This window comes from Oryctolagus cuniculus, chromosome 12 (genome assembly GCF_051225735.1).
Source record: "Oryctolagus cuniculus isolate XC-2025 breed Fujian yellow rabbit chromosome 12, ASM5122573v1, whole genome shotgun sequence".
NCBI classification, from domain to species: Eukaryota; Metazoa; Chordata; class Mammalia; order Lagomorpha; family Leporidae; genus Oryctolagus; species Oryctolagus cuniculus.
In genome coordinates, this window is record NC_142878.1 from 8,705,394 (window position 1) to 8,720,031 (window position 14,638).

The 14,638-nt window shown below is 55.4% G+C and overlaps 1 protein-coding gene across 3 annotated transcripts in view; it reads right to left on the minus strand.

The window, feature by feature from the left end:
- Positions 1 to 13,129, minus strand: part of IGF1R (insulin like growth factor 1 receptor) — a 250,880-nt gene extending 237,751 nt beyond the window's left edge. For 2 of the 3 annotated variants that reach the window (XM_008248786.4, XM_017337784.4), the window contains exon 1: positions 12,156 to 13,129. In XM_008248786.4, coding sequence (XP_008247008.1) covers positions 12,156 to 12,249 — 94 coding nt within the window. In that variant the 5' untranslated portion in view covers positions 12,250 to 13,129. The remainder of the gene's footprint in view (positions 1 to 12,155) is intronic. The other variant, XM_017337786.4, reaches the window with a different exon arrangement.
- Positions 13,130 to 14,638: the final 1,509 nt, after the last annotated feature.

Consider the following 14,638-nt stretch of genomic DNA (forward strand, 5'->3'; position numbering starts at 1 on the left):
AGACGACGCCAGCTCCGTGGTCCCGGAGGCTGAGATCATCCTCACGTTTCACACCTGCATGGCAGACACGGAAAAGGTCCCGCACAGGGCAGGGGGAGGGCGGGAGCCCCAGAGGGAGCTTCGCGGGGGCCCCCCCACAGCAACGCGGAGCAGAGAAAGACAAACAGGCCCCCTCGCTGGACGCCTCCCACGTGCCAGGGCTCCAGGGCATCCTAGACACTGCTGCTAACTCTCTAACTCTCGGGGCGTCTGTGCCGGCCCAGTCCTACCCCAAATCACAGACGGAGAAGGCAGGCACTGCAGCTTCCTTTCCAACACAGCCCCCTGCACCCGAGAGGGGGAGACAGTGAGCTGGTTAGCAGGAGGCAGCTTCAAAGGAAGCGGCGGGCTAGTCTGCACAGGCTCGCCCGGGCTGGTTCACACCCACCGGGCTGATTTCACAGACGCTCTTTGACAAGCTGCACCTGAAATTAACATACCAGGTTCAAATGATTATGTTTACATTCTTGCAGGCAACAGGCCCCCTCCCAGTCTCCTTAGCAGTCTCAGGCCTTGAAGAGTAATCGCCTGGGTGTTAATGAACTTCAGGTGGCCTCTTTACAGCATCCTGTGCAAGCCAACTTTCTTCCACTGGAGGCAAAGGGAGTGGCCTCATCTTCTGTAGGGACCCCGAAGGGAGACAGCAAAGGCCTTGACCCACACCCAGAGCAGCAGCCACTAGGGAGGGAGACCAGCGATGAGACACCCGCCAGGAGCCAACGCAGAGACAGAGCAAACTTCTGTGCAGTGCTTCTGTTGTGGTCAACCAAATCTTACTCCATCTCTCACCACCTGTGTCTTGGGATCTGATGGCCAGAGGGGCCGGCAAAATGACCCAGGGCCACCCTGTCCCATAGAAGGAGCAGGCGGCGGCAGAGGTGGCAGAATCCACACTGGCCGTCCCACACAGAAGGCGACACAGCAAGGAGCAGTCTGGGACGCTGACCTGCCATCAGGTCCGGAGGCACGCTGAACACACAGAGGTACTGGTGGACTATTCACTCGGTCTTACCCACGGGGGACCTTCCGGAACAAGGTCCCCCACCCAGCAGGACGGGGTGAACCTGACACAAGGTTAGACTTACAAGTGACCTCTCAGGGGCTTCCACTTTTTATTCACCTCACTGTGCAAAAAGCCCAGCGAAACAAGGACTTTAAAGCTCACTGCTTGACCTCCAAGTTCCGCGTAGCAGGCACTAGTGTGATAAGATGTTTTGGCCGGCGGTGCTACAATGATGCAAAGGAGTTTGTTATGAATAAAGTTTCACGGTTACCCGGCTTCAAGAAGTCTTCCCTGCCTTGAGCTCACCCTTAGTGCCACGTCCTTGTGATTCGGAGATGGCAAAGGGACCACTCTGCTCCCCAAAAGTGAGGGCAATGATATGAGAGAGAGAGGGACAGAGGTCCACAGGGGCCCTGGGTCACAGCTCCCACCCAGCACAGGGAGGGTGAAATTGTAGCTCTCGCCTAAAGAAGTTTGCCGGAGGGCAGCTGGTACAACCGCTCTTCAGAGGGGCTTCTGCCTTCCAAGGCCCACAGCCAGGAACACAGACAGCCCACCTCAGAACCGGCCGGGGAGGAAGACAGGCGAGGTCCACCCTCAGCCAGCCACGCACGCGACGTCCACATCAGAAACAACAAAGGCAATCCCGCCGAAACGGGGCTAAGACTTTTGACACATGACACTAGAACAAGCGCCTACACACATGAGAAAAGTAGACAATAAAAATATCAATAAAATGCAAAACTAAACACTGGAAATCAGCTAACAAAATACAGCCCAGCCAGGCGCGCATTTGTTATCATTCTGTTAGGATTTCTGAACTTCATAAGACAGCCCAGAGGGATGCATATAAGGATGATCATTAATGTGTTACTACATATTTAAGTAGAGCAATGGAAGGTAAGCCTTGCAGTATTTTTCAAAATGAATCAGTATTTGTTTTAAGCCCCTAAGCGCAAAAGAACTATTTGAGAACTCCTCATTTATGAAAAGTCTCGCAAAACTGTCTTAAACTCCTCACTGCAAAGGATACACCAGGGGTACGAACTCAGCCAGAGTCAAGCAAACTTGTTTATGTCATTCAGACAGCCCTCGCCCACACCAACGCATCCCCGGTTCAGCACCTGCAACCTCGAGCCGCAGCCCACTGGTTTCCATAGGAGCCTGCAGGATCCACACTTCCTGGCATCAGTGCCCAGGACCCAAGCCAGAAAGCACAATAGGGGAGCAGCGGGGTTCGGGGTGCAATCTAACTTTTGGGCTGGGTTACCGCCATCTCCATAAAGGCTGCATTTCCCTTACGGCCACTAGGTGGCGTCTATGCGTTGGCGGGATGGGAAAGTCAAACTGGCAGAAATTAATGAATGGAAGGATTAAGGGAGAAAACACAATAAACAGATCTCTGAAAGGGAGGGGAGCTGCCCCGGCTGCCACTGCTGACCGAGAACAGGTAAAATTCAATCAGCACCTTGGCTAAACACAAGTTTTATCACACAATGATGACGGAGCCCCTACTGTGTGCCAGGCTCTGTATCACATTAAATGACACAGGTGGTCAGACATCAAGTGCACCTGCATTTCTGGGACCACCCAAAGAACATCTCTGTTCAAGGATGTCACCTCTGTAAAAGCAGAAGCAGGCGGCACCCAGGGGCTTCTCACGAGCCAGGCTCCGGTGTGGGACACTGGACACGTGCATTCGTTCACTTTAATGTTTACAAATCATCATGGGAAGTGGATCCCAGTAAAAGTGTAATTCCGAAGTCGGGGAAGCTGAGGTGTGAGGAGAGTTAATACCAGCTACTGGGAAGGTGTGACTCAAACCAGCCACTCTGGTGCCTGTAAAATGACAACAGCCAAAGAACAAGACCCTCCAAAAAAAAAAAAAAAAAAAAACCGCTGTTAACCATTACTATTAACTGCTGACAGCAGTGATCAGGAACTCAGAGGAAGCGAGGAGGGAAGCCAGGTCCACAGAAGTCAGGGAAATCCCAAGTTTCATAGAGGAGGAGGAATCGGGTTAGAAATTAAAGAATGGCATCTCAGACCTAGGAATGCATTTGGGGGAAGGGCCCGCGCTGACTTAGAGGGCTACAGTTGTGGCCCAGCTTTACACATCTACATGAAACTTAGATCTAATATATATGGGGGCAGGCATTTGATAGCCAGTAAGCCACCCCGTGGATGCCCACTCCCATAGTGGAGCGCCTGCGATCACATCCCAGCTCCACTCTCCACTGTGGCTCCGGCTGATGCACACCCAGAGAGGCTTCAGCAATCGGGTCCCTGTCACCCACGTGGGAGACCCAGACGAAGTGCCCAGCTCGCTGGCCCAGCCCTCGCTGTTGCAAGCATTTGAGGGGTAAATCAGCAGATGGAAGATCGCTCTGATGTCTCTGTCTCACTTCCTTTCAAATAAATAAATACAAGTTCAAAATTTAAAAAAAAAAATCAAAGTCCCCTGAAATTTTTCTGACTTCAGTTTTCTAAATGGATTAGAACACGCTTGCACTGTGTTGTTTAGCGATGAGAGCAGAAACTTCTCCCCCAGTCTACATTTCTGTTGAGACTCGAAAAAAAGAATGAACTTGTTTAGGAAGAACGGCTGACGGGCAGGTAAGGAGCAAGCAGAAGCAGATGAGAAGTTGTGCTCCAGAGGACGGGCACGCTGAGCGGTGAGGAAGGAAGCACTCTGTCCCCAGCAACAGAGGGGCAGAAGCTGAGACAGGAATGGCACAGTTTACCCGCCAGGAGTGGGCCCAGGGCTGGAGCCCACGGGGAATCAACCCTGGGTCCCCACAGCAATTTTTTTTTATTTTTTAAATTTTATTTATTTGAAAATCAGAGTTACACAGAGAATGAGAGGCAGAGAGAGAGAGAGAGAGGTCTTCCAACTGTTGGTTCACTCCCCAATTGGCCGCATCGGTTGCAGCCACACTGATCCAAAGCCAGGAGCCAGGAGTTTCTTCTGGGTCTTCCTACGCAGGTGCAGCGGCCCCAAGGACTTAGGCCATCTTCTACTGCTTTCCAAAGCCATAGCAGAGAGCTGGATCCGAAGTGGTGCAGCCGAGACTTGAACTGGTGCCCATATGAGATGCTGGCACTGCAGGCATTGGCTTAATCTGCTATGCCATAGCGCCGACTCCCCCACAGCAATCTTTTTAAGGACCAAGTACTGCCCAATAGGAGGGGCTATGGGCTCGATTCTTGGACCACCGAGGGCACTCTCCCAGAGCTTGGGGGCAGCAAGTGTACCAAACCAAAGGGATGGGCCAGGCATCACAGCTGGCTCAAGGGCCAACTGGGCAAGTCCTCTGGGAGTAGTACAGGTCTGCACGGGACCAGGGCAGAGCCAGAAATGGGGGCTCATCAGAGCCTCTCCCAGTGACTCAGTGGGGCAGACAGGGAGCACGCAATCACCCTGCGTCCCCAGGGAAGGACGGGCTGCAGAGCTTCAACGTAGCTGGAAATTCCACCCAGAGCCAATCTTTGATGTTGAAAATCGAAGGTGTGTGTTAGAAAGAAAAATTCCGATCGAAGTCGGCAACCTCAAAAGGCTTCCATAGCCTTGGCAACTCATGACTAGAGCCTAGGGAGATTACTGACGCCATAAACAAGAGTGTCAAATTGTTAAGTCAACAACAGGAGTCACTGTGTACTTACTTCTCATGTGGGATCTGTCCTTAATGTGTTGTCCAATGTGAAATAATACTATAACTAATACTGAAACAGTATTTTACATTTTGTGTGGGTGCAAACTGATGAAATCTTTACTTAATATATACTGAATTGATCTTCTGTATATAAAGATAATTGAAAATGAATCTTGATGTGAATGGAATGGGAGAGGGAGCAGGAGATGGGAGGGGTGTAAGTGGGAGGGAAATTATGGGGGGAAGCCATTGCAATCCATTAACTGTACTTTGAAAATTTATATTTACTAAATAAAAAATTTAAAAAAGAATCAAAAAAAAAAAGAAAGAAAAATTCCAACTATATCATTTGACCAAGAAAAGCTACTCGAACAAAAGAATTCTTCCAGTGATTAGCATGTGATGACCCAACCTAGGCTGTGAGCCCATCATCCACTGAGACCAGAGGTGAGAACCAGCGGAACACCACCAGATCTGCCTCTGCAGTGATGGTCTGTCCGACTCAGTGTGTGTGCGAGTGTGTGCATGTGAGAGTGTGTGCATGTGTGTGCATGTGTGTGTGTTTTCACGGATTCCTGTACTTTCCTTCAAGTCTTCAGTCTGTAAGCTGTGTCTTCTCCCACTGAGACCCAGGAGAATACATGATACTCCTGATCCGCACGTGCACAATCAACGAAGATGTCACAATCGATCATTTCCAGGAAGATTCGGGGACTCTTCCCACGCATGCGCTGCGTCACCTGGGATTTTCTCTTTCCCAGGAAAAGAGCCTTCAGATAGGGGAACAGGTGTTCAAGTCCTCTCTCTGTATCATCAGACTTCCGCTCCTTAACCAAGATCTGCCAGACTCAACACTGGTGATATCTCATCAGCTTAGTCGGATATATCCCCAATCCTCAATTTTATAGAGACAAACCACTGTCTTTATTCTATAGAAGAGAACAAAGCTAAAAGTAAGCATTCAAAACATTTTAGGAAAACTTTAACATTCTGCTGTATAAAACATGCACGCCTAAGCCTGTCACAATGTGTTTGCTCTCCCATGCCAATAGTAATTTAAAACAGAGCAAACTTTTTAAACTGGTAGCTCCAAAGCAAGTGCTACATTACAAAGTAGTCAAACAAACGTATGCAAAACGGCAACAAGGACGGGTTCCACACAGCCAGAATTTGCAAGGATGGGTGGAGATTCACACACATTCTTATTATCTAACTTACTGAAGTACAGGCCTGTGTATAAATGGAGCTCCGGGAGCAAGGAGATAAAAGTAAGGTTTCAAATCCGCCTCCCAAGAACTTTCCGGACTAATAACAGACTACTTTCTAAAGTCTGGGAAATAAAAGAGATGTCTTCCAGACGAGTCCCATGGGAGCAATTTCAGGCAGGCACAGCTCTCTCTGGGATATGTGCTGGCAGCGCTCACGTGCACGCACCTGTTCCTCTATGTGGCCAGCCAGCTGCTATGCTGATAACAATGTGTACGGGGGCTTCAGGACCCTCAACCACCATGGGCAAGACAAAGCCGGTGAGTCCCACGGACACATCCCCCTGGAATGTACCAATGAGGTGACCAGCAGCACGGACCAAGCTGAGGACAACCGGAGAAGGGCAGCCTCTGCAGGTGCACTTGCTTCCTGGGGCATACACAGCAGCTACACAGTGAGACACGTCACAAACAAACGTGTATCCCTCACCGCCACACAAACTACTTCCGCTTAAGCCCAGAAAAATCTGAAGAGCAACTTTGCGTAGGCTGGGGCGGCGAAAGAATGAAAACTTAAAGTCAAGCTTACTAAGCTGTTTCTTCAGTTCTTTAAATAAACATAGCGGTAATTTCTATGACTTGGATTGATACCTTTCAAAACGTACGGTCCACCTTTATTCTATGGCATAAGAATGCTTAAGCCTCAGTTCTGTAGAACTGAGCTCAGTGAGCATTCAGCATGTGTGTGAGGAAGAAATAGGTCAGGGGGTTAAAAAAAAAAAAAGGAGGTTGCTGCTTAATTCAAATAAAGAAATATCGGCCTTTCCTTACAATTTTGAAATTAATAATATGGCAATTTGGCATATGCAGGGGGAAAAAAAGGATGGAAATCTTCAAGAAAGATACCGGGGGCTTTAAAACATGAGTGAAACTGACAGAGAAAAGAGCTGGTTTTCAAAAGCCCTAAGTCTCCAAACCAGACAGAACTAAATTTTGAATCAAATTAAACTGAAGCAATTGCACACCAGAAAACAAACAGGGGGCTGTGCATCTCTGCAGCTAATGACCGAGTTGTGGCTAAAGAGCCCTGTTTACCACCCGTCTTAAATCCCTGCCTCAGAATACATCAGTCCTTTTACAGATCCTTGGGGTGGGGGTGCAGGACTGAGGGCACGTGTACATATCTCGGTTTACATGTTTCCAAATACTGGGGGTCAGTTACAATGTCCACAAACACTGGGACCCCTGCCCCTCCCTTTGTTGAAACCAAATCGCACATTTATGAACACACTGGACCACTTCCGTCTGCTGACCCAATGGCACCCACCATTTTCCAGGAGGGCTCAAAGCACCTCCCTCATCACACGTGTTGCTGTCTTGAACGGGTTCAGCATTTCCCTGCAGAACATCTCAGCGAGAGCAGGAAACTGTATCCCCAGCCTGTGTGCAACTATTATATATTTAGCACAATTGAGAAGAGCTCATCTCTTGGACTCAGATAGCACCTGTCATAAGTTGGCTAAGAAAAGCAGTTCAAAGCAAGCTGGCCTGCGGGCACAAATACCTCTTCCATGAACCACGGTTGATTTTTAAATGAGTTTTGAAAACAAATGGAAGCAAAATCACAATGCAGAGAGAGACACGTCTTGTACACTTAAAAAAAAAAAAAACACTTTCGGGATTTAATTGACAATCTCCTTCGTACCCCCTCACACTTTTCAAACAGCAAACTTATTTTTAAATTATAGAAAGCTCTGGAACCGTAAACATGTCCTCCTCGTTACAGAAAGCTAGCTAAGCAACATGTGCATCCAGAAAACTCCTGAAGTCCCGTCTTTCTTTCAACTCAAAAGGTGCCACGTAGCATACACACACACACACACTCACACACACACACACTTAAGACTCCCAAGGTTTTGGCGAAAGGAAACCATTTAATCACCGCTGCTATAATCAGTGTTCCTGGTCAAGATGGCCAAATGTCCCCTGGGCATCATGGCAACCACAACTCCCCAATACGGGGAAAACACTGACAAGGCAAACACAGTGCAGCACCGAGTTTGGGAAGATCAGCCTCAGCCACCCCAGGGCACTTCACGTCTTAGCTCCACAGGAGTATCTTTCAAGAGACTGTAACATGCTGCCTGCCGAAGTATGGAAATGGTGCATGGTGGAGATGAAAAAAAAAAAAATCCGCATTTTCAAGTGCAGAAGAATACATAAAATGCCAAGGGCAAAGCTAAAGTCCTCTTCCTTTGTAGGCACATGCACTGCCTCACAATCACACAGGTCAGCTTTCATACACTAGGTGCCCAATCAGTGTTGGCGGGATTCAGTTGCTTCTTAGAGCACATTCTTACAAAACAAACGAAACCAGATTAAAAAGGAAACCACGTCCCCTGAGGGCTCCCCTTGGCAACAAGCTAAGGCAACAAGTGAAAATGATACAGTTGATTCTCATTATTGGCCTGATCTTGCAACAATAGGAAGGGCAGGCAACATTTTTATTAGCAAACCAGGCCTCAGACAAAGACAGGAAACAAATACAAACCATTATTCTCTAGGTCTTTTCCTATTGAACGGCCAACAAGGTAATGTTGGATAAAAGACAATTTAACTACAGAAATGCCTTTGATGGACTTTCAAATCTTTTGTTCTGTAAGAAATTTTAATTCTCTTAAACAAAAGTCATCCTGTGCCCAAAACAACTATTGCATCCTACAAAGAGTCTTTCTGCTCAGATTTTGGAGCTGTTTAAGAAATAAAATAAGCAAAAAAGAAGCAACACTGGACTGAAATGAACAGCTCGCCCTCAGCCTTCCCTACCACGCGTGGCTAACAGGACATATCAGAACAGAGCGGAAATGCTCCTTACACGGCGCGTGACTTCTCTGTTGGAAAACACCCGTAATAAAATCGAAGACACAGCCTTGCAGACTGAGCTTCTAAACATCTCAGAGTCAGTGGAGGGCTCAGCTGTCAAAACCCACTCTCCCTGGCACGTGCTCGTTAAGGCACCAGGCCCTGACACATCCTTAACCAAAATTACTGAGCACCACGGCTTTGCTCCCCACGTCCCCTAGGGCGCAGAATCCCCACTACTGCAGCTTCAGTGACCACTTGCTGTACTGAAATCCACACACCTGAGAACTCCCGAGTGGAAGACAAAGACACAGGATGAATTTCCTGAATATATTTAATCTATTTATGTCTCAGTGCACTCTTTTCAACCTTAACATTTTTTTAAAAAAGGACAGATTTATTGAGATAGAATTCTATTACCATAAAGATCGCTGAGTTAATGTGCACAATTCAACGGTTTTTGGTATACTCAGAGTTGTGCAACCATCACCCCCCAAAAAAAACCTTGGACCCACCAGCAGTCGCCCCGATGGCCCCGGCAACCACTCATCCACTTCCTCCACAGATCTGCTTGCTCTGGACATTTCATACAAGTGGGATCGCACAACAGGTGATCTTGGTGACAGACCTCTCTTGCTTCACGCCGTGTCTAAGGTAATCTAATCAACCTTACTGAGTTTCTGAGAGTGGGGCTTTTCTAATCCCTTCGGACAGATCAGGCACATGCCCTCTGAAACTCCAAATCCCAGCCACACACCAGCCCTCTACAAAAACACCTTTTACCTGCTATTGCCCTCCAAAGGGTGGGAACTAGAGTTTGCTAACTGGGCTCTTTCAAAACTTCTTATTCTGGGTTGTCCTTTGAAACAGTGACCTGTCACAAATGGACACTTGTCTAACAACAGGATATTCCTGTGCCGGGGGCAAAAAGATGACAATCCTTCCACGGAGATGGCCAAGGCAACTTTAAGGTGCATGTTGGCTGTTTTAAAAAAACAGTCATCGGAACGTTTAGGTGCCACGTATAACTTCCAAACCTCCTTTATCTCCTTTATTTAAATGCCCTGCTCCTATGATAGTGAGACAAACATGCCCACATCTTTCTCCCCCCACAAAAAAAAAAAAAAAAAAACTCAAAATTTTCTAAAACTCTCTCCCTAGAGTTGTCATGCTCAAAGAAGAAACGCTAAAAAACTCAGTGTGCTGGCAGGGCACCTGGAACCGAACCAACCCCTATAACGGCGCTCACAGCCGCCCCCAGAACACCCTTCCCGGCTAGGACCCGGCTGGCTTCTCTCTCCCGTGGTCCGGAGCCTTTCGGGTTTTAAAAAAACTGAACTCATTTTCTTGTAGCCCTCAAAACTGCAGCAAGCGGGTGGGGCCGGCACTGAGCTGGACTTGAGCAAACCTCAGGAGGATCAGGGCGCCTCCTGGCCATCGTCGGGTTCTAAGGAACTCACAACCTCAGAGACCCCCGGGGAAGAGGGGTCCGTCTTGGCATCGCGGTTTTAAAAACCTACATCGACAGACTTTCTGCCTCCCCTTTGTGTTCTCAAGAAAAAGCGCCCTGGCCAAAAACCACTCCCCGCGAGAAGGGCTCCGAGTCCTGGCCAGAAGCAAGGCCACGCTGCAGTTCTAGATTTCAGAACTCACTAACAGTCAGTAAGAAAGGGAGAGCAAACAGCGCGGTGCGACACCACGCCGCCACAAAATGGATTCGCTCTCTGGGGTCCTCCACGCTGCACTCGGCTGTCCTGGCCAAGAGCCCCCCCCCCCCCGCCCAGTCCCCCAAACACCACCCCCGCGCCTCAGGAGGGGGCAGCAGGAACCCGTCCGTCCAATCCCGCGCGCTCAAAGTTTGGAAAACAAAGAGCAGGAGAGCCCGGGTCTGCGCCTCCCTCCACGCAGTAAACACGCTAATTCCGTAAGGATCTGCGCCTCCCCGCATCACGCGCTCGCCGCCGATGAGACGTCTAAGTGGGGCTTGCTGATGGAAACGGCTTCTCCGAACCTCCCCGTGATGGGCCAGGCGGCCCCCCGCCCCGCTCAGTCGTGATTTTTCAGTTAATAGGCACCACCTGCATACCCGCGGCAACCATTACTCACCAACGCCCTCGCCGTTTCCAGCCCCAGCCCCGCGACTGCTTTTCAACCTTCCTGCGCGTTCACCTTATCCTACCATCCCTGAAGTCCCCGGGAGCCACCTCGGGTCCTTCCGAGAATAACCGCGCCGCCCCGGCCCTGCCTGCACACTCCGTGGGTGCGCTCGCTCCCCGCACCCCCGACGCCTCCAAAACAAAAGCCATCAGATGGCAAGCGACAGCGCGCGTGGGGCGACACCGCTTATTAACTGCACAAAGGAAGCGCGGGGCGGTCGAGGCGGTGCCACGCAACACTGGTCGCAGCCAAACGCGTGCCAGGGCTCCGCGCTCGCACGCAAACCCCCGCCGCAGGTCCCGCGCTCCGTCAACCTCCGCGCGCCACGCGCGCAGCGGGGCCCGGGTTGGGAGTCCGCGGCGACAGCGAGCGAGCACGTGTGTGGAAACGCACGTCGGCTCCGGCCACACACGCGCTCCCGCACTCCCGGGCGCTGCCCGATCACAGGCCCCCCTCCCTCCCCGCAATCCCCGGGGCGGCAAAGGCGCCCTCGGGCCAGACAGAATCTGGAGACGGTCCTGGGGCCCCACACGCGCTCCCGGAAGGACTAGGCTGACGGAGGCCCCGGGCCTAGCACTCGCCCAGGGGCCGCCCGAGGGGCGCTCCAGCATCTCCGGGACGCCAGGGGCGGGGGACGGGCCAAAGGAACGCAGCGCGCCCCGAGCCCGAAGTCGCCCGAGGGGCAAAGGCACACTAGGCGGCTGGAGGCCGCGCCTGGATGTTTGCCAAAGTGTCCGGCGGCTGCGGGGCGGCTGCGCGGGACACGACGCCCTCGAGGGCAACTCGCGATGGCGGGCCGAGGGCTCCCCGCTCCCAGCACCCTGGCGGCCCCAGAGGCAGGCGTGGCGCGGCCTCAGTGCCGTGCGGGCCGTCTGCGCGCCCGCGGGAGTCGCCGTCCCGTGCGGGGCGAGAGCAGGGCGTCGGGCCCCAACTTCCCTGCGGAGTCCCCGAGCCCGGGCGGGCCCCTGCCGCCCGGAGTGAGCACGGCCCACCCACCTGGCCTCCGGGCTGGGCTCTTGGGACTACGAACTAGAAAGCCCCGCAGCCCCTGCCCGCGCGGGATGCGCCCGGTGGGCTCCACACCCAAAGGCTTCGGGCCCGGGTCCGCCCTCCGCCCCGCGCGCCCGAGCCGGGGGCCCGACAGCTGCGACGGTGGCAACTCCGGTTTCGCAAACAGGGCGCAGGCCCTCGGAGAAAAGTTCCCGCAGTGGCCGCGGGCGGCGGGCGCATACTCACTTTCTCCACTCGTCGGCCAGACCGAGAGCGCGGCGGAGAGAAACAGGAGCCCCCACGCCGAGGTCCGGGACCCTCCTCCGGAGCCAGACTTCATTCCTTTGATTTGGAACGAAAGTCCCCTTTCTCAAAAAAAAAAGGGGGGGGGGGTTCAAAAGCAGTCTTCGCTCCAAAGCCAAGAGCGAAGGAAGAACGGTCCGAAGGCAGCGCAGACGGGGCGGGAGACCCCTCGGCGTCAGCAGCCGCAGCCCAGGACTCGGCAGAGTGGGGAACCCAAGGCGCTCTGGGGAGGGCTGTCGGCGTCGTCGGCCTCCATTTTCAAATCCAGAGAGGCAAGAGGTGTGTGTGGGGGTCACTGCCCAGAAAAGAGGCAAAGCCCGAGTGCGTCCAGGAGAGGAAAAACAAGCCCGACCCCCGAGGAGGGGAGGTGGCTCCGCGCCTGGGGCCCCGCGAGGGAGGGCGCGTCGCGGTGCCAAGCTCGCTCCCAAGTCGCGGTGGCGGGGGAGGCCGGCGAGGGGCGCAAATGCGGAGTAAAAATGAATGAGCGGCTCCCCCCCCCTCCTCCTCCCGCTCGGGCTGCGCTCACCGCGCCGCCGCCCTCAGCGCAGCCGCCGCCGCCAGCTCCTTCCCAAATCCAGGACGCACACAAAGCGGCGGGCCGGCCGCGCCGCGCTCCGCTCCCCGCAGCCGCCCGGGCTCCGCGCGCGGGGGCTCCGGCTCGCTGAAGGTCAAGGCCGCGACGCCCGCGGGGCTGCCCCGCGCGCGAGGGGCGTGGAGGGCCGGGGTCCCGGGGAGCCGGCCGCGAGCAGGCTCGCCGGCGGCGTCCCCGTCGCTCGCTCGCCCGTCTCGAGTTCACCGGGTGCGCTCCCTCCTCCTCGGGCTTTTTCCCTTTTTTTTCCGCTCAGCGGAGTTAACGCTGGTAAACAAGAACCCCAGCCTCGCCGCGCCGCCGCCGCCGCCGCCGCCACACACTGGGGGCTCGCGCGCGCCTCGGGGCCGCGCACACGTGCCCGCGCGCACCCCCGAGCGGCCGCCGCCGCAGCCGCGCCGCGCCAAGGGCCGGGCCCAGGCCGGCGCGCGCCAAGAGCCGGAGTCCGGGATCCCCGGGACGTGCGGAGCGGAGCCCGGGCGTGGGGCGCGAGGCTGCAAGGCACCGCCCCTGCCGCGCCCCCGCCCGCGCCGGCTCCCTCGCGCACTCAGGCGCGCGCCCGCCCCCACCCGCACTGCGCTGGCCGCCCCGCACGCGCCTCCCTCCCGCAGGACTCCAAAAACAATGCCCCCGGCGCTCGTGCGGGGCCCGCGGAGGGGTCGGGCGGGGCCGGACTGGGGAGGGTTTCGCGGAGCCCGGCGGGGTTCGTGGAAAAACAACGGCGCGGCTGGAGAGCGCGCCCCCCGGTTCTTGAAAAGCCTCATTGTTCCGTGCAGCTGTTGCAAAATAAATAAATAAGTGCGTGCATGCGGCATTTTTTCGCAGCATGCCGGGGGGCCCCGCGCGCGACGGGAGGGGCACACCTGGGAGCCAGGGGAGCCACTGGGCTCTGACACCCCGCACTTGCCACGCACGGCGGCGGCGCCCACAGCGTCGCGCAGGAAAGCCCGGAGTTCCGGGGCGCGGCTCGCGAGGCTCAGCCTAGGGCGCGGGGTGGTGGAGGGTGGACACTGCCCGCTGCGGGCCGAAGACCCCGAGCCCTGGAAAGGGGGGTCCAGCTTGGCAGCCCCGCGTGCCCAGAACGCGTGGCCGCGGCGGCCGCCAGAGGGCGCGGCGGGCGCCAGGCAGGGACAGCCCGCGCGCTGCTGCCTCCCTCCCTTCGGGGGAGGAAACGCGGGGGCCCGGGCTGGGGGCCGGCCGCGCGGGGTCGCCCTGGCGGGGGCCTCCCCGACCCGCGGCGCGCCTGGAGCGCGCCCCCCAGGCCTCGCGCGGCTTGAGCTCCACCACGTGGGCGGCTGCGGGGAGCGGCAGTGGTGCGTGCACGGTGCGGGGCTGCGGGACCCGGAGTGGGGGGGCGTGTCCGAGGGGCCCAGAGGAGCGCAGAGGGGGGCGTCGACCCGGGTCCCGCCGCTCGGGATCGGAGCCACTGCAGAGACGCACCCGCACCTGCCTCGGGGACCCCGGGCGCGTCCCCCTTTGCTTGGTTCTCTCCACGTAAGTGACTGGAAGCCTGCACCGGCGCGGGTCTCCCCGGCGGGCTGCTGGAATGTCCCTGAGCAGCAGGCGCTGAGGCTCCAGTGTTTGCGGGGACCCCGCGCCCGCAGGGGGCCCGGCCGGGCGGCGGAGGCGGACTGCGGCACTGCACGGACGCGGACTTGCGAGGGCGGGGGCGGGTCCCGCGCCGCGCCCCGTGCGGTCCGGCTGACCGAGGTCGCGGGCAAACGCGCGGGTGGCGGGTGCGTGGAGCGAGCAGACCCGCGGGGCTCCCCGGCTGCCCGGCCGCGCGCGGAGCGTGGCCTGCCCGACCGACGGCGCCGGGAGTCCGCAGCGGCGTGCG